At 41.8% G+C, this 24,755-nt stretch overlaps 1 protein-coding gene across 11 annotated transcripts in view; it reads left to right on the top strand.

Moving 5' to 3' along the window:
• UNC13A (unc-13 homolog A) overlaps positions 1-24,755 on the top strand; it is a 335,107-nt gene that overhangs the window by 227,631 nt on the left and 82,721 nt on the right. For all 11 annotated transcript variants that reach the window (XM_077273640.1, XM_077273632.1, XM_077273616.1 and 8 more), the window contains 5 exons: positions 541-656; positions 807-970; positions 11,137-11,290; positions 12,878-12,946; positions 14,279-14,368. In XM_077273640.1, the coding sequence (XP_077129755.1) occupies positions 541-656; positions 807-970; positions 11,137-11,290; positions 12,878-12,946; positions 14,279-14,368 (593 nt within the window). The remainder of the gene's footprint in view (positions 1-540; positions 657-806; positions 971-11,136; positions 11,291-12,877; positions 12,947-14,278; positions 14,369-24,755) is intronic.

Below are 24,755 nucleotides of genomic sequence, written 5' to 3'. Positions count from 1 at the left end.
AACGCTTGCAAAATGCTAAAAAAAACGGGAAAAAAACGGGAAAAAAACGCAAAAAGAAACATGCGGATTTCTTGCAGAAAATTTCTGTTTTTCTTCAGGAAATTTCTGCAAGAAATCCTGACGTGTGCACATACCCTAAAGTACAACTTGAAAACACATTGCTGTCTTCCGGTGCTACGTAAGTGAGATTAATAAATAAAAACAACTACTGATATGATTGTTTTGCCAACGCAAAGCATGATAACACTGACCAGACAAGGGCGTGGTTCAATTTTTTCCCACATGTACAGGGGTCTACAAAGAAAATCTCACATAAGCACTAGCACATAGGTAACAATTGGTCGGTGTGCTGTCTGCGTGCGGTCCATTGAACACATACATAGCACACGGACCAAATAAAACGTTTGTGTGAACGTATGCTTATAGTGTAAAGGATACATGAATCTTCTCTAGAATATAGAGATCCTCCCTGTTAATAAGGTTTGTCTAGTTTTTTTTTTGTTATCATTTGTAACAAAAAAGTTTTTTTTTTTTTCCCAGATAAGCGCACAGACAAATCCGCAGTATCTGGTGCTATCAGGCTGCACATTAGTGTGGAGATTAAAGGCGAGGAGAAGGTGGCTCCATATCATGTCCAGTACACCTGTCTACATGAGGTTTGTAAACAGGCGCCTGCTTCCCAAACCGATCATCATTCACCTGTTGTGTCAGAGAATATGCCTGTGGCTTTTTACCACTTTGTATTTGGTTTCAGTGAACAACAACATTGGGATATCATCAGTAATTCACGTTTTCTTTTCTTTTAGAACCTGTTCCATTTCCTTACAGATGTACAGAACAATGGGGTTGTAAAAATTCCTGATGCCAAAGGGGATGATGCCTGGAAGGTTTACTTTGATGAGACTGCACAGGAAATAGTGGATGAGTTTGCAATGAGATATGGAGTGGAGTCAATATACCAAGCAATGACGTGAGAAACGGTCACTCTGGGTGGATGGGTTGATGAGAGTTGTTTCATATACAGTTGTCAGCACTAGTCCATATTTAAAGGGACACAAAAGTATTGAGGCAAGCATATTAAAATACCAAATGAGTAGCGTATGTCATATCTGGAACAAAATCCAATATGCAATAAGGACTGATAAGGATCAGCTGAAAAATTATATAACGCAAAACAACCAAGAAACAACAGCCATGAAGATCCTATATAAAATACTTTTATTTAAACATCATTAAAAATACCAAAAATGAACAGGTAGAAAGCACAAGGGAGGGGGCACCCATTAAACCATGACTAGGCCAGAATATACAGGACCAGGTGTCCATTCATGGACCAGGTCAGCAGCAAAGGTGCAACATTATACCAGATTATGTACTGCACAAACCCATATAAAATTAAAGACCATGCCTATAAATCAGTATCCAAATCATGGGCAGTGCAGTGCTGCACAACAGTCACCATATCAGGATGTACATACCTGGGCTGCAAGACCGGTGCACGAACAGGACAGCTGGGCCGACCCCAACGCGCGTTTCGGAGCTGACGCAACGCTCCTTCCTCAGGGGGTGGAGAAATCATGGACAAAATGTGCCTTATATTCATTGCCATATAAAGGCAAACTTGCCGCACCTGCACGTCGGTGGTGCAGACCGCCTCCATCATGGCCGCCGGCAACAAGGAACACGCGGGGCCCCACGTGACCAAACGCCGGACGGCAAGTGGAAGCGTCCATACCACAGAGTAGCAGGCGCATGCGCACAAGGCAAAACATGTGAAGATGCCATATTGGAAACAGGCAAGTGTAAGGGCAACCAGAGTATAAACAAAATATGAAACAAACAATAAGAACACCATAAGGATGTGAATTGACACAACAATGATAACATACACCATAGTATCAGATGTCAATACAGAATAATAAACCCACATAAAAAGAACTTACTAACACAAATGCAAAATTATATAGCTGTAATGCTAGACATAAGTAACAAACAAATAGTGCATATCAAAAAGTACATATATATACATATATACATGTGTACACATATATAAACATCCGGATTACACCCAAAATCAAAACAATACACATTAAACAATGATGCACCAAAGATAAAGTATCCAGTATAGACAATAACAGTAGCCCAAAAAAAAGTGTTGACACGTAGCCACGGGAGAAAACTTGATAGATGAATCCATAGATGTTCAAAGGTTCAAATTTGTTTCAATACTAGGCAAAGCAAATATAAAAATGAGAACATAGACAAGGCACACAGTATTAAAAAAAGAGAACTGTAAGGGAAAAACCCAACAAGTAGGTATTAATAAAAACACGAATTAAAATCATATGGCCGGGACATGGCCAAAGAGGCCACATGACGCACAGCAGAGAAATGGATCACAAAAATGGGGCAAAAGAGATGTTCTCATTAAGACCATCCGGATGGATGGTCCGTAGAGTCCACATCCACCTGGTTTCCAGTTGAGCCAGGCGTTTAGAGAGAGCACCTCCCCTAATGTTGATGTTTAGGAGATCAATGCCTCTAACCCTCAGCAGTGCTGCATCGCAAGAGTGGAAGTCCCTGAAATGTCTGGGCAGTGTTTTTAGAGTGGTAATATCATCACATTCAGCCGCCGCCAATATGCCAAGAACGTGCTCCCTCACTCTAACTTTCAGCTGTCTCGTGGTTAAGCCGATGTATATTAAGCCACATGGGCACGTGGCATAATATATCACGTACCTGGAGGTACATGATATATATTTTTTAATGGTATAGATCTTAGTGCCATCAGAGCTGGAGAAAGAGGAGCATCGTTCAATATTGGGGCAGGCAACACACTTGCCACAGGGTGAACATCCACTCCGCGAGACAGCACTGCTGAGGAATGTAGTCACCGGTTGCCCAACATAGTGACTGCGAGTGAGCTGATCTCTTAAATTTCTAGCCCTCCGAAATGTAAGTGACGGACAGGCTGGAAGGAACTTATTTAAAATTTGATCAGCCTGCAGAATCGGCCAGGCTTGCCTTATTGCCGCCCGCATGCGATTATGTTGGGGATGGAAGGATGTAATAAATCTAATCTGATTGTCTCTCATGGGTTTAGCCTTAGTCCTCCCATAGAGAAGGTCATCCCTGTCAGAGTGTTTAGCTCTATGATACGCCTTTTTGAGGTTACGTCCACTGTATCCTCTGGAGAGGAAACGCACTTTTAATTCTTTTGCACGAGCCTCAAAATCCTGTTCGTTAGAACAGATACGCTTAAGACGTAAAAATTGACCGACAGGGATAGACCTAATCATATGGGACGGATGGCATGATGAGGCATGCAGGAGGGAATTGGTGGCTGTAGGCTTCCTGAAAATACCAGTTTGAAGCATCCCCTCCGCATCCTTACAAACGGTAACATCCAGGAAGTCAATCTTACCCGCATCAGACACCGGGGTGAGACGTATGTTTAGGTCATTGTTGTTTAAACCGGAAACAAATTGCGCAAGATCAATGGAGGTGCCCTGCCAGACAAAGAAGATATCGTCGATATAGCGTGCCCACAACAAGACACGCTCAATCGACCCCTGTTTGTCCGACAGGAATATGTCCCTCTCCCACAGACCCAGGAACAGATTGGCATAGGAGGGCGCGAACGCCGCCCCCATGGCTGTCCCCTGGATCTGTAGGTAGAAGGAACCCTTGAACACAAAAAAATTGTGTGTGAGAGTGAACTCTAATAGCTCCAGGATGAGATCCCTCAATGGTAAAGCAAGGGTAGAATTAAAAGTGCGTTTCCTCTCCAGAGGATACAGTGGACGTAACCTCAAAAAGGCGTATCATAGAGCTAAACACTCTGACAGGGATGACCTTCTCTATGGGAGGACTAAGGCTAAACCCATGAGAGACAATCAGATTAGATTTATTACATCCTTCCATCCCCAACATAATCGCATGCGGGCGGCAATAAGGCAAGCCTGGCCGATTCTGCAGGCTGATCAAATTTTAAATAAGTTCCTTCCAGCCTGTCCGTCACTTACATTTCGGAGGGCTAGAAATTTAAGAGATCAGCTCACTCGCAGTCACTATGTTGGGCAACCGGTGACTACATTCCTCAGCAGTGCTGTCTCGCGGAGTGGATGTTCACCCTGTGGCAAGTGTGTTGCCTGCCCCAATATTGAACGATGCTCCTCTTTCTCCAGCTCTGATGGCACTAAGATCTATACCATTAAAAAATATATATCATGTACCTCCAGGTACGTGATATATTATGCCACGTGCCCATGTGGCTTAATATACATCGGCTTAACCACGAGACAGCTGAAAGTTAGAGTGAGGGAGCACGTTCTTGGCATATTGGCGGCGGCTGAATGTGATGATATTACCACTCTAAAAACACTGCCCAGACATTTCAGGGACTTCCACTCTTGCGATGCAGCACTGCTGAGGGTTAGAGGCATTGATCTCCTAAACATCAACATTAGGGGAGGTGCTCTCTCTAAACGCCTGGCTCAACTGGAAACCAGGTGGATGTGGACTCTACGGACCATCCATCCGGATGGTCTTAATGAGAACATCTCTTTTGCCCCATTTTTGTGATCCATTTCTCTGCTGTGCGTCATGTGGCCTCTTTGGCCATGTCCCGGCCATATGATTTTAATTCGTGTTTTTATTAATACCTACTTGTTGGGTTTTTCCCTTACAGTTCTCTTTTTTTAATACTGTGTGCCTTGTCTATGTTCTCATTTTTATATTTGCTTTGCCTAGTATTGAAACAAATTTGAACCTTTGAACATCTATGGATTCATCTATCAAGTTTTCTCCCGTGGCTACGTGTCAACACTTTTTTTTGGGCTACTGTTATTGTCTATACTGGATACTTTATCTTTGGTGCATCATTGTTTAATGTGTATTGTTTTGATTTTGGGTGTAATCCGGATGTTTATATATGTGTACACATGTATATATGTATATATATGTACTTTTTGATATGCACTATTTGTTTGTTACTTATGTCTAGCATTACAGCTATATAATTTTGCATTTGTGTTAGTAAGTTCTTTTTATGTGGGTTTATTATTCTGTATTGACATCTGATACTATGGTGTATGTTATCATTGTTGTGTCAATTCACATCCTTATGGTGTTCTTATTGTTTGTTTCATATTTTGTTTATACTCTGGTTGCCCTTACACTTGCCTGTTTCCAATATGGCATCTTCACATGTTTTGCCTTGTGCGCATGCGCCTGCTACTCTGTGGTATGGACGCTTCCACTTGCCGTCCGGCGTTTGGTCACGTGGGGCCCCGCGTGTTCCTTGTTGCCGGCGGCCATGATGGAGGCGGTCTGCACCACCGACGTGCAGGTGCGGCAAGTTTGCCTTTATATGGCAATGAATATAAGGCACATTTTGTCCATGATTTCTCCACCCCCTGAGGAAGGAGCGTTGCGTCAGCTCCGAAACGCGCGTTGGGGTCGGCCCAGCTGTCCTGTTCGTGCACCGGTCTTGCAGCCCAGGTATGTACATCCTGATATGGTGACTGTTGTGCAGCACTGCACTGCCCATGATTTGGATACTGATTTATAGGCATGGTCTTTAATTTTATATGGGTTTGTGCAGTACATAATCTGGTATAATGTTGCACCTTTGCTGCTGACCTGGTCCATGAATGGACACCTGGTCCTGTATATTCTGGCCTAGTCATGGTTTAATGGGTGCCCCCTCCCTTGTGCTTTCTACCTGTTCATTTTTGGTATTTTTAATGATGTTTAAATAAAAGTATTTTATATAGGATCTTCATGGCTGTTGTTTCTTGGTTGTTTTGCGTCATATTTAAAGGGAACCTGTCACCAGGTTTTGCCACCTGATCTGAGAGCAGCATAATGTAGTGACAGAGACCCTGATTCCAGCAATGTGTCACTTACTGGGCTGCTTGCTGTACTTTTGATGAAATCTCTATCTTATCAGCAGGAGATTACCACTACGTAAAGCACTAGTAAACCTGCTGCCATATATTCCTCCATATTCATGAGCTGTTGATAACTCCCACCCACAACTCTTTATCATCTTCCTGTCTATGCACTGTGTACACAAAAAGCTGCCAACTAATTGTGTGGGTGTTTTTATACAGAACTCAACATTCAGAGATGTGGAAGATCTGCAGCAGCTGAAGCAGTTTTTAATCATAATTGCAGCAAATAGCCTAGTAAGTGACACATCACTGGAATTGGGATCTCTACCCCTACATTGTGCTGCTCTCAGGTAGAGTAGCAAAAATCTGGTGACAAATTACATTTAAGACTTTTATACAAAAAACAATAAGGCAACATTACATTAAAATAATTGACATATATTTCTTAAAGTTTGTACTATATACACTGCTGTGCTACCTTGCATCCCTTCCTTACTGTTGCCAAGTTGCAAAAGTATCACATCTATGTTCCTGCACAGCTCTGTAATAGGCACGTACTGAACATGCCAACAGCTTATTAGGGGCCAAGTCATTGTAGATATGTCTTCCTGTGCCAACCACTACAAAATAGAAAAATGGTGTATGCGCGTGCGTTCTTTTTTCTTCTTTACTGCATGTTTTTATATGCTGCAAAAAGTCAGATTAGGCAGATTGTGCAACAATTGCGCAAATGAGCAGAAATAGATCTGTCACTCCAATATAATAATTCTAGACAGTGGGAGCTGATTAAATGTTTGAGCTTTTTTATTTTACAAAAATAGCCTGAAGAAAGCCCTGAATGTCACCCTCCTGTAGTTTTTTCCATGCAAAGTATCAGCGCTCCAGTAACAGAGGAATTCTAAAAGTCATGACCACTGTGAAGTATAAAACATATTGAAGTCACCCCTAAATTCTTTTGTATGTATTTTTGCTGAAAGTTCTCGGGTAGGGAGTAATATACCATGGGTACTTCATGAAAAGAAGTTATTTCATAGTATAAGAACACACGTTACAAAAATAAAAACTGGTCACTCGATTTCTACCAGAGTGGAAAATAATTTCACCAAATTTTTCATTCACGTTGAACTGGACACACGATGTAATAGTGGCTGCAGAGCAGAATGCAGCCTTCTTCTTTTTTTATTCCCCCTCTCCATTGTGGAGTATTTAGCACTTAATGAGTTACCGCTAGTTAAGTCCAAGTGGATATTGTTACTTTTTGCTAGGGGAGTGTACTTCTTCTCTCTGAATGAGTTTCTATTTAATAACACCCACTTGAACTTAAAGGGACTCTATCAGCAGATTCTTGCTATTTCATCTAAGAGCAGTATAATGTAGGAAAAGAGACCCTAATTCCAACGATGTATCACTCAGTTTACTGGGCGCAGCATTTGTGACATAATCAGAGTTTCTAGATGTAACAGAACTCAGAAAGCTGACCCCTCCCCCACCACAGCTTACTATTTACATTGTCACCACAGCTTACTATTTACATTGTCTATTGACTGTTAGCTGCTTCACTGCGCAACAAATTTCAGGGAAGTTCTTGTCCCCTGAGAAAATGTTATTGTATCTTACAGATTTTGATATGCTGAACACGAATATGTGCTCCAAAAGTCTGTATCATGTAAGGTTTTTAAGAAACAACAGTATATTGTCTACATTATGACGTCCGAGACAGTACATACATGTGCATCGATGTCAGTAGCAAAAGCAATTGTTCAAAAGTGTTTTGCAGACGACTTTCGTTTATAATCCGTGTCAGATGCTTCTCGAATAAGATTCCAGCAATAGTCAGCCAGCATTGACGGACTCCACTTTCCCTGGTACCTTTTCTCCATCAGCGCAATGTCTTGGTGAAATCGTTCACTGTGTTCATCGCTAACGGCACCAAGATTGGGTAGAAAAAAGTCCAAGTGAGAATGTAGAAAATGCATTTTAGTGACATATTGCATTTCATCAAATGATGTGCTGTGAGCATGTTGTCCACGAGTTGTTCAAAGTTCGGTGCCCTGCTGTTGCCAAGGAAGTTGAAGGTCCCATCTCTCCATGCCACTTGTTCAGCACCTTGCAAAAGACCATGAAAGCCACTGTCATTCATTACATCTCTGATCTGTGGGCCAATAAAAATACCTTCTTTACTCTTTGCATCTCTTATTCTTGGAAATTTCTGTTGCAAGTAAGAAAAGGCTTCCGATTCTTTGTTCATTGCTTTGACAAAATTCTTCATAAGCTCAAGTTTAATATGCAAAGGAGGGAGGAATATCTTTGCTGGATCAACGAGAGGATTATGTTTAACATTTTCTGTCCAGCAACCAGGTTTTCGCGGAGTGGCCAGTTCTTTCTGAAATAGTGCATTTCTCGTGCAAGACTGTCCCACTCACAAATGAAACAACAATACGTAGTATATCCAAGCTGCAGTCCAAGAAGAAGTGCAACTACTTTTAGATCACCACATATGTTCCAGTTATAATTTCTATAATTAATGTGGGTCAACAGTAACTCCATATTCTCATACATTTCTTTCATGTGTACGGCATGTCCAATAGGTATAGAAGGATAAATATTTCCGTTGTGTAGCAAAACAGCCTTCAGACTCAAAACTGACAAGTCAATGAACAGTCGCCATTCTTTCGGGTCATGTTCGCATCCAAGAGCACCAACCCCAAGACGTCGTTGCAAAGGTTAAACTGTCGACATGGTTGAAAAATTGATTAAGGTCTTCTTGACGACTGCGAAAAACAGAAAACTCTTGTTCCTGGTAATAAGAGATTCCGTTCTTGTAGCCTTGATCCCAATAATTCTGCCTGCCTCTTTCACAATTTCAAATCTCTGACCAAGTCACTCAGATCAGCTTGACTGAACAGCTGTGGATTAGATGTAGAAGGCTCTAAGTCTAGGTCTGCAGCAGTTTCATTTTCCACTGACATTGTTAGTTCATCTTCGTCTATTGTCCATCCTTTGGGCGGCTTTGGAACACGAAGACTTTCATCGTCTGGCACTGGTCTTATGGCTGAAGGAAGATTAGGATATTCTTTGATTTTTTGTTCTTTTCTGAATATCCTGTTACATTTGTAAGGCAGAAGTAGCAATCTGTTACATGATCTCTCTGCTCTCTCCATATAATTGGGACTGCGAATGGCATAGAAGGTCGTGATCCATTCAGCCATGCTCTAAGGCTTCTAGAACAAGATGCACAGCATATGAGGTGCCCACTGTTTGTCCTGATCTCCAATTGAACATTCAAAGTATAGTTCATATGCTTTAACAAGTGGAGTCATTTCCTTCTTTTGTGCGTTCATTGTATATTCTCCGCATATGTAGCAGAAATTATCACTGCTGTTGAGACACCGGCATGACATTTCAAAATAACTCTTCAGTTTTTAAAATGAAAAGTATTCAGGCGAATCGCATATATGATAGTATCGTCCTCCATCTAGCTATTATCGCATCGGGAGGGCGGTAGTGTCATGATGGGGGCAGGCTTTGCAGCGTTGAGAATCTCTCCCCCTCATGTGCTCACCCACCAATCCACTCTCTCTTTCCCCATGTGCTGACTTCTCCCATCTGTGCTCTCTTGAGATCGCAGAGGCTACATTTCGTGAGGTAAAATATTGTACGGTCAGACAGCCTGTTATGGAACTGCAGCACAGAACTAAGAGAGAAGGGGGAAAGCTGACCCTGCACTAAGACTAGGCTGATACCCTACGATGGAGTGAGTGACCCATTCCTTGCAAATAGACCCACCGATGATCCTAGTTTAAACTCAGCAAAGACCTATAGATAAGGGGAAGGAGGACCCTAAAAGATCTAACGACTGGGTATAAAAAAAAGGTCACCTCCTAATAGGAAACACAGAGAAGGCTGCAGAAACAAACTGAAAACAGAAACAAAAGATAGCAGAACCAGAGATCCCAGAACTGCGCAATATCAAACACAGAAAGCTGTCAAAGCACCTAGCCAGAACTCTAGCAGATTAACACTGATGTCCAGCAAGGAATTGGAGGCAGGTGCAGGGTAATAAAGAGGATGAATATGCGGCTCCACCCCTATGGGAGATGGAGCCGCATATTCATCACTGTAATGAGCGGTACCACGTGAACGCTCACACAGAACAAGCTGCCGGCGCTGAGAAGAAGCATTGCGGGAGCTGGGTGAGTATTTTAATGCCAGCGGGCAGGTGCACAGGGGGTGGAAGGCGGGAGGTGACCAGGAACTTTATTTAAATGCAAAAAGAATAAAAAAAACTTGATTTTTCATTCCTTCTCTCCAGCGAACGCTGCTGGGTAGAAGGAATGAATGCCGGCTTCAGCACCACACGCAGGGGGGACAGCGCTTAACTCTAGCGCTGTGTCCTGCATGGTCCGTGTGGTCCTCAGTCGGCACACAAACAGCACACGGACGGCACACGGACGGCATCCATGAGCGGTACGTGTTGACACGCAACCATTGACTTTAATGGGTCCGTGTGATCCGTGCCCTCCCACGAACACTGACATGTCTCCGTGTTTTTCAAAAGGACACATGGTCCGTGAAAACACGCTGACATGTGCAGAGACACATTGATTTTAATGTGTCTACGTGAGTCAGTGTCTCCGGTACGTGACAAAACTGTCACCACACATACCGGAGCCACTGACGTGTGAAACAGGCCTTAGGATGTGTTCATGTGTTCTGTTTCCTGAGTTATTGGAGAAGAAATGAAGCCGTTTTTGATGAGTGTTGAGTTTTTTGGAGAATTTTGGGAGTTTCCTCTCTAAAAATTCCTAAAAAGGTTAACTTTCACACACTTCTTTTTGGGCAGAATTTACATGTGTTTTATTGCAATTTTTCAGTATTTCTTGTGTTTTGATATCTCTGTTTTTGTAGATGCATTTTTGAAACATCAAGTCATGCAGATCATTTGATTTGACGAAACCTCTTAGAACCACATGATTTATAATATAAAAAATATGATAAACAATTGCCATCAAAAATTCTAAGTGCAGATTAAATAGCCTGGTTTTGCATTAAATAGATTGCAAGGGGGTGGATTCAGTACTATGAGGCATCAGAGTGCTAAACAGGTCTTTTCAGGAAAATTGGAAAACCAGTGATGAATTTGAATTTCAAAAGATTTAATCATTTCGAGTCATAATGGGTCGAATATTGTACGGTTGTTACATTTTATTTTTTCAACCTTGTTGTTTTGCTTTTTCAGTCATTTTGCCTGCCTTTCTTCTAAGTACATGTGCCCAGGTGTACCAGCTGTTATGAGCACCCTTCTTGCCAATATTAATGCTTACTACGCTCATACCACCGCATCAACTAATAATGTATCTGCCTCAGATCGATTTTCTGCCTCAAATTTTGGTGTAAGTTAATTTTTCACTATGTCATTCATAAAAGATTTTGAAAAAACTGTTAAGTCAGTGTTTTGTTTAACACGTATATTATATTTTCTGCTATGAATTGCAAACAAATGGCACATAAAACTAATTATATTACCTATTATTATGTAAAAAGAAAGGTAACCTTTTAAATGTGGACATGATTACCAAGACTTTTAGTGGATCTTGATTCTATTGATATGCTCCTTCCAAAATATAATGTATAATGGCAAAGCCCAACAATTTCCTAATGTCCTAAATTAAGGGTAAAAAGGCTTGCACTGGATTTAAATCATACTAATCCTTTGTAGTTCAGACAGATAAGTGCTGGACAGATGGCTCTTTCCCTATGCAAAGAAACAAACATGCTTGGTCTGATTGTTCCCCCTACTAAAACATTGGGTACAATGATCCTAACAGAGTCTGTGTACTGAACTGTGAACTAGAGATGAGCGAATATGTTCGGCTCCCTCCTTATTCGGGAAGCTATCGCACTTACCGAAGAAGCTGCAGAGGGAACCCGGGTACATGGAGCGCGCCAGCTGTCCGGCGCCGCAGCTGCATGTGTCACTGTCACAACACATGCATGGAGAGCCCAACAAACTGGCTCTCCATGCATGTGTTGGACTGTCACACAGCCACAACACATGCAGCTGCGGCAGCGGACAGCTGAATATCGGGGGTGCTCCTGGTATCCAGGTTCCCTCTGCAACTTCTTCGGTAATTGCTATAGCTTGCCGAATAAGGAGGGAGCCGAACATATTCGCTCATCTCTAGTCTGAACCTGTCATAAAATAATAAATTCCTGTGTGCGCGCAGCCATCATTAGGGGGCGTTTATGTTCACTGCATATGTTGATATATTTTCATGCACTTTAACTCTGCAATAAAGTTACCGTATATTTGATAACAAAATTAAATTCACCATGGAATTTTGAACCAAATTTGACACACAAAATTACAACATTACATGTTGAAGTGTAGACTTTCATTTTAAGAGAGTGATAGCCCATCTATAACTATTTTGTGGTTTTCTTAATAAAAGTAAAATTGACAGTACTGTGCAAAAGATTTTCACAGGTGTGGAAAAATGCTGCTAAGTAAGAATTTAAAAAAATAAAAGTGTTAGCAAAATACAAAGAGAATGAACAAAAGAGAAATCTAAATTAAATCAATATTTGGTGTCTTCACACTTCACATGCCTTCAAAACGGCATCAAAGCATTAACTCTTCTAGGTACACTTGCGCACAGGTTTGGAAGGAACTCGGCATAGAGATTGTTCCAAGCATCTTGGAGAACCAACCACAGATCTTCTCAAATTCTTCTATCACTTCATGTAGTCCCAGACAGACTGGATGATGTAGAAATCAGTGCTCTGCAGGGACCATATCATCACTTCCAGGACTCTTCATTCTTCTTTACACTGAAGCTATTTCCTAATAACTTTGGCCGTATTTTTGGGAATATTAAATTTGAAAATATACATAATTTATTAATTTATGTAATACAATAAAGTTTTAACGATCCTGACAAATTGCCCCCTAAAAGCATTATTTTGATTCATTTATACAGAAGGAGAGATTTGTGAAGCTTCTTGATCAACTGCACAACTCGTTGCGTATTGACCTTTCAATGTATCGGGTAAGAAGAAATTTCATTCAACTGTTTTATTCCTGCCAAAACTATAAGAATACTTATAATGTATAATGTACAGCTCTGTGCTCCAAAAAGTCACAATTTTTTTTTTATTTACTCCTGTTATGTCATTGCCTAAATATAACAAAACAATGAGCTGTAAAGAAATAGTGCTATGGGGGAAAAAGTGGAATTGTGGCAACAATTAGATCCCATTTCTCATTTGTTACAGCCCCTTTGTGATATAAAATCAGTTTTCACAAAGGTTCCAGGGTCCGATGGGCAACTGTTTTAAGCCTCTTTATATATGAAAAAAAAAAATTACAATTTGCTCACCAATCATGAAAATATTCATGATACCCAAAGGTTGGAATAAAAAGGTGGGCTGAAGACTAAAAATTAACAAAGTGTTAAAAGGTGACACATCAGCCAAAAAGAATAAATAATTAAGAATCTGTTACAAAAACGAGAGCTGTTTTGGATACATTGTGAATGGAAAACAGCAGCTCAAAAATTTTTAAAATATTCAAAATTACATGTGTCTTGTCCATTGGCTAAGTGTTCAATAGTTGCCTATAGTAACCTGTTTTAAGGCTAGGTGCACACTATGTCTGTGCTCTTTGCCTACAGGCTAGGTTCACATCGCATTAGTACAATCTGTTTAACGGATCCGTTTCTAAGTGGCACTGACGTAATGTAACGGATCCGTTAATGCACCCATTGCCATCCATTATCGTAACGCATCCTAACGCATGTCAAAATCGGCATGCATTAGCGCTGGTCTGTTACTTTGTGACGCACCTTCAAACGCGGTCTACCACGTTTTCGGGTACGATAGGTCTAACACACAGCGAACGGACGTGTTCCCTGTACATAGACCTCCATTATTAATGCATGCCGATGCAATGATACCATGCACTAGCGCATGCGTTAACGCGATTGTAGAAAAAAAGAGATTTTTGGCATCAGCGTTAGTGCATCCGTTTAACGGATCCGTTAAATGGATGCACTAACGCGATGTGAACCTAGCCTAAGCAGGAGGTTCAGTCTCCCCGGTATGATCTTGCATGCTGATTGATTTTAAAGCACAGCAGAGTGCGTTTTCTTGTACATATGGCCTCTACTTAGTAAGAAATACCATGTGACCTATTTTTTCTTTTACTTATGTTAAAAGAATACCTTCTCATGCACCCTGACTACGGCCACTGTCAGGCACATACTTCCTGGGCACATTTGCCCAACAGTGGTGACAAACTTAATTTATCTATAACCAAGGATGTATTGAAAGTCACTGTTTAATTACTTTCTTGCACCAATTTCTTTTCTGGTTTCTCATAGAATAATTTTCCAGCAAGCAGCCCAGAAAGACTTCAAGACCTTAAATCTACTGTTGATTTGCTTACCAGTATCACATTCTTCAGAATGAAGGTAAGAAGAATCTACAGGTGCTTCTCGCAAAATTAGAATATCATCAAAAAGTTAATTTATTTCAGTTCTTCAATACAAAAAGTGAAATTCATATATTATATAGTCATTACTAGGGTTGAGCGACCTTTACTTTTATAGGATCGGGTCGGGTTTCACGAAACCCGACTTTTTCAAAAGTCGGGTCGAGTGAAATCGGCCGATCCTATAAAAAAGTCGGGGTCGGCCGAAACTCGAAACCCAATGCAGTGCATTGGGTTTCCAATGGTTCCCAGGGTCTGAAGGAGCGGAAACTCTCCTTCAGGCCCTGGGATCCATATTTAAGTGTAAAATAAAGAATTAAAATAAAAAATATCGCTATACTTACACTCTGAAGGGCCCTGGTACTAACCGGGAACCTTCCTTCCTTAGAACCAGCCTTCCAAGACCTGCGGTGACGTCGCGGTGACGTCGCGGCTTGTGATTGGTCGCGCGGCCCCCATGTGACCGCTCGCGCGACCAATCACAAGCCGCGACGTCTCCGTGACGTCACCGAAGGCCCTGGAAGGGCTGATTCTTAGGAAGGAAGGCTGCCGGAACGAAGCCGAGGGTGAGTATATTCCTATTAGGTATATACTCACCCTCGGACACGCCCTACTTCTTTCCGACAGCCTTCCTTCCTAAGAATCAGCCCTTCCAGGGCCTTCGGTGACGTCACGGTGACGTCGCGGCTTGTGATTGGTCGCGCGAGCGGTCACATGGGGGCCGCGCGACCAATCACAAGCCGCGACGTCACCGCGACGTCACCGCAAGGCCCTGGAAGGCTGATTCTAAGGAATGAAGGTTCCCGGTTAGTACCAGGGCCCGTCAGAGGGTAAGTATGGCGATATTTTTTATTTTAATTCTTTATTTTACACTTAAATCTGAATTCCGATACCAATTCCCGATATCTTAAACATATCGGGAATCGGTATCGGAAGTCTGATTCCAGATTCAGAAGATCGCCGACTTCATGGCCGACCCCACACAGGGGTCGGGTCGGGTTTCATGAAACCCCACTTTGCCAAAAGTCGTCGACTTCTGAAAATTGCCGACCCGTTTCGCTCAACCCTAGTCATTACAAACAGAGTGATCTATTTCAAGTGTTTATTTCTGTTTATGCTAATGATTATGGCTTACAGCCAATGAAAACCCAAAAGTCATTATCTCAGTAAATTAAAATAATTAACAAAAAACACCTGCAAAGGTTTCCTAAGCATTTAAAAACGTTGTCCAGAAGGTAGTCATTGACACACTCCACAAAGAGGGTAAGCCACAATTGCTAAAGAAGCTGGCTGTTCACAGAGTGCTGTATCCAAGCATATTATTGGAAAGTTGAGTGGAAGGAAAAAGTGTGGTAGAAAAAGGTGAACAAGCAACTGGGAGAACCCCAGCCTTGAAAGGATTGTTAAGAAAAGCCATTCAAAAATTTGGGGGAGGGTCACAAGGATCGGACTGCTGCTGGAGTCATTGCTTCAGCTCACACACAGACATATCCAGGACATGGGCTACAAGTGTTGCATTCCTTGTGTCAAGCCACACATGACCAATAGACAACGCCAGAAGTGCCTTACCTGGGCCAAAGAGAAAAAGAACTGGACTGTTGCTCAGTGGTCCAAGGTGTTGTTTTCAGATGAAAGTAAGTTTTGCATTTCATTTGGAAATCGAGGTCACAGAGTCTGGAGGAAGAGTGGAGAGGCACACAATCCAAGCTGCTTGAGGTCTAGTGTGAAGCATCCACAATCAGTGATGATTTGGGGAGCCATGTCACCTGGTGTAGGTCCACTGTGTTTTATCAAGACCAAAGTCAGCGCAGCCTTCTAACAGGAAATTTTAGAGCACGTTATGCTTCTCTCTGCTGACAAGCTTTTTGGAGATGGAAATTTCATTTTCCAGCAGGACTTGGCACCTGTCCACACTGCCAAAAGTACCAATACCGGGTTTAAAAACAACAGTATCACTGAGCTTGATTGGCCAGCAAACTCGCCTGACCTTAACCCCATAAAGAATCTATGGGGTATTGTCAAGAGGAAGATAAGAGACACCAGACCCAACAATGCAGATGAGGTGAAGGCTGCTATAAAAGCAACATGGACTTCCATAACACCTCAGCAGTGCCAAAGGCTGATCGCCTCCATGCCACGCCGCATTGATGCAGTAATTGATGCAAAAGGAGCCCCGACCAAGTATTGAGTACATTTACTGATTATACATTTCAGTAGGCCAACATTTCGGATTTTAAAATAATTTTTCAAGCTGGTGTTATAAAGTATTCTAATTTACTGATATAATGACTTTTGGGTTTTCATTGGCTGTAAGTCATAATTATCAACATTAACAGAAATAAACACTTGAAATTGATCAATCTGTTTGTAATGACTCTATATAATATACGAGTTTCACTTTTTATATCTTTTTGTATTGAAGAACCAATATCTTTTAAAGGGAATCTGTCAGTAGGATCAACCCTCCTAATCATCTGTATGGATATGTAGGTTATAGGAAGCTGATTAAAATGATACCGTGACATCTGGGATCTGATGTTTTATTCCAGAGAAATCTAAGCTTTTCTATTGATATCTAAATGAGCTTTTCCAGGCTATGGGGAGGACTTTGCACTGGAATTCAGCTCCACCTCCAGAGCTTATTTTAACCCCTTCACCTCATGCCTGTTTTCACTTGACCAGGCCAAATATTGCAATTTTGACCATTTCAATATATGTGGTAATAACTCTGCAACACTTCAACTGATCCCACTGATTCTGAGAATGGTTTTTCATGACATGTTGTACTTCATCATAGTGGTAACATTTCTTCAATATGAGTTATGTCACATAAAATAACATATATACTAGATTGTAAGCCGACCAAAAATATAAGCCGATGCTCCTAATTTTACCACAAAAAAACTGGAAAAATGTATTGACTCGAGTATAACCATGGTATGCATGGCACCCTCATCCCCATCATGGTATGCATGGCCCCATCATCCCTATCCTAGTGTGCATGGCCCCCTCATCCCTATACTGGTATGCATGGCCCCCTCATCCCTATACTGGTATGCATGGCTCCCTTATCCCCATCCTGGTATGCATGGCCCCCTTATCCCTATCCTGGTATGCATGCCACCCTCATTCTCATCCTCATTCCCATCCTGGTATGCATGGCACACTCATCCCCATCCTGGTATGCATGGAGGCCCCATCAGAAAAACACTAAAAAACATAAACTATCCTACTTGCCTTCCCTACACTCCCTCGCAGCTTCCAGTTCTGATGCCAGCTGCTGATTTATGCTTGTAAACAGCAGGGGCGTTATGCACTGCTTACAAGCGGAGGACAGGTGCTGGAATACTCACTGTTCTCCATGCCGGCACTATGGGTGTGTGGAGCAGTGGATATTCATTGATCTTTAATAGCGGCACAGTAACCTCAGCCATTGGCTTTCTGCAGCGGTCGGGCCATTGTGTGTGCCCGCTACTAAAGGGAATTAATGTAGAGGAGAGTAGAGAGTCTCAACGCAGAAATCCAGATTTGGAGTGGTGGCAAAATGGAGCTGGAGGGTGCTAATCCTGCTGGTAAACACAGCACTGAGTTACAGGAAGGAGATGATTTGATTGCACTACTCTGTCCAAGTAAAATCAAACAAGTTTATTTTGTCCATTGTTAAAACAGAAAAAATGCATAAAAACAATCTGACGCATTTCTGGTGCAATGAGCACCCTTATTCATAAGGGTGTCAGTAAGTGAATGAGAAAATAATATATAGAGGACAAGATCCAATCACAGTGTGATCATTAATTAACAATTGCATGCAGCAGGTGATAACATACTGAGAACGAATTACATATGCAATATACCATTGATAAATATATAACAAATCGTTTTTAAAATTCATTCCATTGGGAAACTTTGTGTTTAAACGTAGGATCCAAGTATCTCCCTCATCATCAAAATTCTCTGGCAGTCACCATTCCTTCTAGAAAATTCTACTTTTTCCAACCCAAAAAACGGGTGTGAGTACACACAAAATGTTTTGTTGCTCTTGAATAGGAGCTGCTGTTCTCTTTTATATTGGATATATGTTCTGCAATCCTTTTCTTTAGTTTGCAAATTTTGCAACCAACATAGCCGATCTGACAATGCAGACATCTGATACAATATACCACATAGTTCTTATCACAATTAATGAAAAAGTTGATATTATGGTTGGATGTGGGTGATATGGGAAAGGATTTAGTTTCATTGAGAACATATTGACATACATTACACCTGTTCATGGAACTCCTTAATAGAGAGACAATTTGAAGAAAGACTACAATGTTTTAATAAACTAGGGGATAACATGTTACCAAGGGAAAGTCCCCTTTTGGCAAAACATCTACAACCTTGGTTGGCGATGGTGTGTAAGATTTCTTCCTGGTTGGTAACAGGTAAGTATTTGCAGATAATGTTACTAATTTTATAGAAATGAGGGCTGTAAGGAGTAAAGAATGTTAAATTGGACTGGGTCTATTGGAGATGGTTTTGAGAGCCATTTATTTTCATGGTTATTGTAGCCTCTGTGTCACAACCCACAAGGGAAATGCCACGACCCCCAAGGGTCAGTCCAGCGGATGGCACAACGAACACCAACAATGGGGATGGAAAAAGGGGAAGGAAGGCCCTCACAATAGGGAATGAGGGATGGGCCACCTCCTAACTCAGCCTGTGTCTATCCCTAAGCTCCCACCTCATTGGCTGGTCTCCAGAGAAAAAGTATATCACCAACAGTTAGCTGATGCATCATGTGGCTAATTAAAGGATGGTGGGAGTGGTCACCACCCACATCAGCTGACCAGCAACCTGCCAGCAAAGAAACTGACATTAACCCTTACTGGCACGAAAGCAAAAACAAAGTTTAAATTACACCAGAGCCAGAGCTGTCACGAATCCAAAAATGAATCGTGACACTCTGTCAGTGAGGTGTTTGTAGATAGTAGCACTTTCCTCTATAAATGATGTGGTGGTGAAACAGATGCGTTTTGCTCAATTCGGTTCACCATAAGGTATTGCTTGATGGTGTGAGGAGGATGGGAACTAGAATGGTGTAAAACTGCAATACCAGAGACCTGTTTGCAAAACAGAGATGTTTCCACTTTATGTGTAACTGAGTTGCCGGACAATTTGATGTCCCATAAGGAAGTCTCTTTGGAGGGGCTATTTACCGTGAATTTTAGGAGAAAACTACTGTTTGGGTGCACAGCAGGGATCGGAAGGGAAGGAGCGTCATTTGACTTTTTGAATGTAAAATTTCCTGGAATCATTACCAGACGTCATGTTCCATTTGGAGAGCCCCTGATATGCCTAAACAGTGGAAACCCACCACAAGCGATCCCATTTTGGAAACTAGACCCCTCAAGGAATGTATTTAGATGTGTGGTAAGCACCTTGAACCCCCAGGTGCTTCACAGAAGTTTATAATGTTGAGCCGTGAAAATAATAAAATCACATTTTCCTCACAAAAATGTTATTTTAGCCCCAAATTTAGCATTTTCATAAGGGTAACAGGAGAAAATGCACCATACAATTTTATTTTGCAATTTCTCATGAGTATGCCGATACCTCATATGAGGGAGAAAACTACTGTTTGGGCGCATGGCAGGGCTCAGAAGGGAAGGAGCGTCATTTGACTTTTTGAAAGTACAATTTCCTGGAATCATTAGCGAACGTCATGTCCCATTTGGAGAGCCCCTGATGTGCCTAAACAGTGGAAACCCCCCACAACTGACCACATTTTGGAAACTAGACCCCTCAATGAATGTATTTAGATGTGATCCCCAGGTGCTTCACAGAAGTTTATAACATTGCGCTGTGAAAATAATAAAATCACATTTTCCCCATAAAAATATTATTTTAGCCCAAAATTTGGCATTTTCCTAAGGGTAACTGGAGAAATTGCACCATACAATTTGTAGTGCAATTTCTCCTGAGTACGTCGATACCCCATATGTGGGGGAATACTACTTTTGAGGCACACTGCAAAGCTCCGAAGGGGAGAGGTGCCATACTGAAGTTCAGATTTTGCTGTAATTTTTTGAGAGTGCCATGTCACACTGGCAGAGCCCATGAGGTGCCAGAACAACAGAATCCGCCTACATGTGAACTCATTTTACAAACTATACTCCCCAATGAATTAATCTAGGGGTGCATTTTTTTTTACAACAAACTGAGGTCCTTTTTTTCTGAGTGCACCATTACCCTACATGTAATCGGGAAATATTTTTCAGGCACAGCGCAAAGCTCAGAATGCAAGGAGCACCAGATTTTACGGTCAAGTTATGTGCATACGTTCAGGATTTTTTGCGGGGTTTTTTGCGTTTTTTCGCTATAAAAATGCGAAAAAAACGCGTACATTAAGCATCCTATTATTAGAATGCAATCCGCAATTTTTGTGCACATGCTACGTTTTTTTCCGCGGCGGAATCGCATTCCGGAAAAAAGCATCATGTTTATTCCTTGTGCGGAATCGTGGGGATTACGCACACATAGGAATGCATTGATCCACTTACTTTTCGCATGTGGCTATGCCAACCATGCGGGAAGTAAGCGGATCATGTGTGGTTGGTACCCAGGATGGAGGAGAGGAGACTCGCCTCCAGGCCCTGGGAACCATATAATTGTTAAAAAAAAAAAGAAATAAAATAATAAATCGTGATATTCTCACCTTCCGGCGTCCCTTGCAGTGTTCCCGCTCCTCGCGATGCTTTCGTTCCCAGTGATGCTTTGCGGCAATGACCTGTGATCACATAGCGGTCTCGCGAGACCGATACATCATCTGAGGTCATTGCCGCTAGGCATTATTGGTAACAAGAGCATCACGAGGAGCGGAACGCTGAGGGAGATGCTGGAAGGTGAGAATATCACGATTTATTATTTTTTGTATTATTTTTAACATTAGATATTTTTACTATTGATGCTGCATAGGCAGCATCAATAGTAAAAAGTTGGTCACACTTGTCAAACACTATGTTTGACAAGTGTGGCCAACCTGTCAACCACTTTTCCAAGCAATGCTACAGATCGCTTGGAAAATGCTAGCATTCTGCAAGCTAATTATGCTTGTAAAACGCTAGTGTTTAGCGGGAAAATGCACGCCAATTCCGCATGCGTTTTACCCGCGGCACAGTTGCGGAATTGCCGCGGAAATCTCTGCAGCAATTCTGGACGTGTGCACATAGCCTCATAGTTTCCTGGTGCCATGACCCACTGGGAAAGCCCATGAGGTGCCAGAACAGCAGAACCCCTATAAGTGACCCATTTTACAAGCTACACCTCTCAACTAATTCATCTAGGGGTGCAGTGATCATATTGACACCACGGGTGTGTCACAGAATTTTATACCATTGAGCCATGGAGTGGTGAAGAAAAAATAACTACATTTTTACCACCAAAATTTTGTTTTCGCCCTAGATTTTACATTTTCACACTGTGAAATATGTGACTGTACAGTACGGCTTAGCCATACGCCGAGAATAGGGACGAACTGGTATTTGCCTCCTGGAGGGCAGATTTTCGTAGAATAGTTTGTGGACTCCATATACAGAGCTCCTAAGTGGTAGAAGAGCAGCATCCCCCTTTCAAGTGAAACAATTTTTTAAATTATACCCCTTTGGAAATTTTTTGGGATGTTTTCCAGAACCAAACAGCAGTGGAAGTTGTTGAGTGAAAATTTCAAACTGCCATTGTAGTGCCCAGTACGTTTTAGTCACCAGTACGTTGTAGTGCCCAGCTCATATTTCTGGAGACACACACCCATAAATTAAGCAGGCTTTCATTGTCATTGCTACAGAAATGCCAAACATGTGGACGCTAAATGTAGTTTAGGCACACTGTGGGGTTCAGAAGGGAGGGTAGCATTTGGACTTGGAAGCTCAGAATTTGATGGGGGTTTTTTGCGGGGCAAGCGGCCATAGCCCTTTTTTGAAAGACTTTGTGCTACCAGTAACGTGGAAACCCCCTATATTTCTAGGGACCGATAACGGATCTGAGTGGGAGCATCCTTTATTTGTCAATTGAGCTTGTATTGGGAAGATTTTACATAACATTTTGGGTCACGTTTTTCACGCGCTTTATGTTGATCACTTACATCCAGTTTCCATCTAATTTAGATAAAACCCCTGAGGGATCCATTCACTATAATGACGTAGCAGCATTACTCTGGAATCCATCTGACCTCTTATCAGCGATGTCCTTTTCAGATGTGCACAACTGTGGTCCACCGTGCTTTTATGCATGCTTAAAAACACGGATCATAGGCCAGACAGCATCCACAGTGTCTCCATCTGCCTCATTATAGGGAATCTTCCACAACGCTTTCCGTCAATCACTTATTTCAGATATCTACACGGAAACCCCAGTGTAAGCGCTCAGCGCAGAGCGCAGGATAAATTGAGCCGGTCCTTACTGCGATCTTTGGGAGGCAGAATGAAAAAATCAATAGCAGGTGAAAAATTGGTTTTATTTATTTTTTATGCTATTACTCGTGTGGTATAAGGGATTAGATGACTTTATTCTTCAGATCGCTTACAGCGATACCAGATTTACATAGTTTTTTTTATGTTTTGCAACTGTCACACACTAAGCGCAAGTTCACAAGTTTCAGCGTTTTTTTACTGCTGCAAAACCTGATCTCTTGGCAGGAAAGTTGCTGCAGGGATAAAGCAGGTTTTGGTTGGTTTTTCTGGTTTGGTTACTTTTTTGCAGTTTTTTCGCATGCTAGATTTGTCTCTTGTGCATGCTGATAAAGTTTAGTGCAAAAAAATTCCTATTCTACAGAATTACAATTTGGCAAAAAAAACACAGCAAACCTGCATTTTTGCTTTGGATTTACAGCTGAAAAAAACATGAAGGAAGTGATATTCTCTATTGTGCAAAAAACGATGCAAATTACAAAATACTGATGACAAAAAAACAAGGTGTGTGCATGAGATTTCTGAAATCGCATAGGCATAGCTGGTACTGTAAAATGCAGCTGAAAATTTCCATTGAAAAATGCATAAAAAAAATAAGCTGAAAAAACTCCTAGTATAAACTTACATTAAAAGATGCTTTTTATTGCAAAAACAAGTTTTTGCATCACCATAGTTTGATAGCTATATTTTTTCTATATTTCGTCCAACAGAGTCATGTCATGGCTTGTTTTTGCAGGACAAAAGGAAGGAAGCGATATTGATCCCGGATGTGCAATTTTGGACTGCCAATTGCATTGTTCTCTTAAGGTACCGTTACACTAAGCGACACTGCGGCGATATAGACAACGATCCGACCTAAACTAGATCGCTGGAGCGTCGCTGTTAGGTCGCTGTAGAGACGTCAAACACAGCAGCTCCAGAACGATGCAGGAGCGATCCAGTGACGTAACGGCGACTCACTTACCGTTCACGCTCCATGTAAAAACATTGCTGACATCGTTGCTTTTGCTGTCAAACATGACGATACACGACGATCTAGCGACCAAATAAAGTTCCAGACTTCTATCTCCGACCAGCGATATAACAGCGGGATCCAGATCGCTGCTGCGTGTCAAACTCAACGAGATCGCTATCCAGGACGCTGCAACGTCACGGATCGTTGTCGTTCTCGTTGGAAAGTTGTTTAGTGTGAAGGTACCTTTAGAGATAAGATGCCAGTCAACGTGCTAGCTGTCTTTCTCATAGAGCACACAGGGGCTCCAATTTATAGGAGAGTTGGCTAATATGGCTGTTGGCCAAATGATCGGCTGGATCGTTCAGCCGACAGCCATCTAATGTGTATGGTCAGCTCAAAGCTGCAGAGAATTCAATCTACTGTACATTATTATTATTATTATTATTTATTTATATAGCACCATTCATTCCATGGTGCTGTACATCAGAAGGGGTTACATCAAAATACAAATATCACTTACAGTAAACAAAACTAACAACGACAAACTGGTACAGAGGGAAGAGGACCCTGCCCTTGCGGGATTACATTCTACAGGATTATGGGGAAGGAGACAGTAGGTTGAGGGTTGCAGTAGCTCCAATAGTGTTGAGGTGGCCGTGTGGTCTTTACAGGCTGTAAGCTTCTTTGAAGAGATGGGTTTTCAGGTTTCTTTTGAAGGATCCAAAAGTCGTGGATAACCGGATGTGTTGGGGCACTGAATTCCAGAGGATGGGTGATATTCGGGAGAAGTCTTGGATGCGATTGGGTGAGGAGCGAATAAGCATGGAGGAGAGGAGGAGGTCTTGGGAGGACCGGAGATTACGTGAGGGAAGATATTGAGAGATTAGTGTGGAAATATACGGAGGAGAAAGATTGTGGATACAATAAGGTGGTACATAAGCCTATAGTTTTCTATGTGAGAAATA

This window comes from Ranitomeya variabilis, chromosome 1 (genome assembly GCF_051348905.1).
Source record: "Ranitomeya variabilis isolate aRanVar5 chromosome 1, aRanVar5.hap1, whole genome shotgun sequence".
NCBI classification, from domain to species: domain Eukaryota; kingdom Metazoa; phylum Chordata; class Amphibia; order Anura; family Dendrobatidae; genus Ranitomeya; species Ranitomeya variabilis.
Note: the sequence above shows the minus strand (reverse complement) of the source record. Positions and strands in the feature narration are given on the sequence as shown.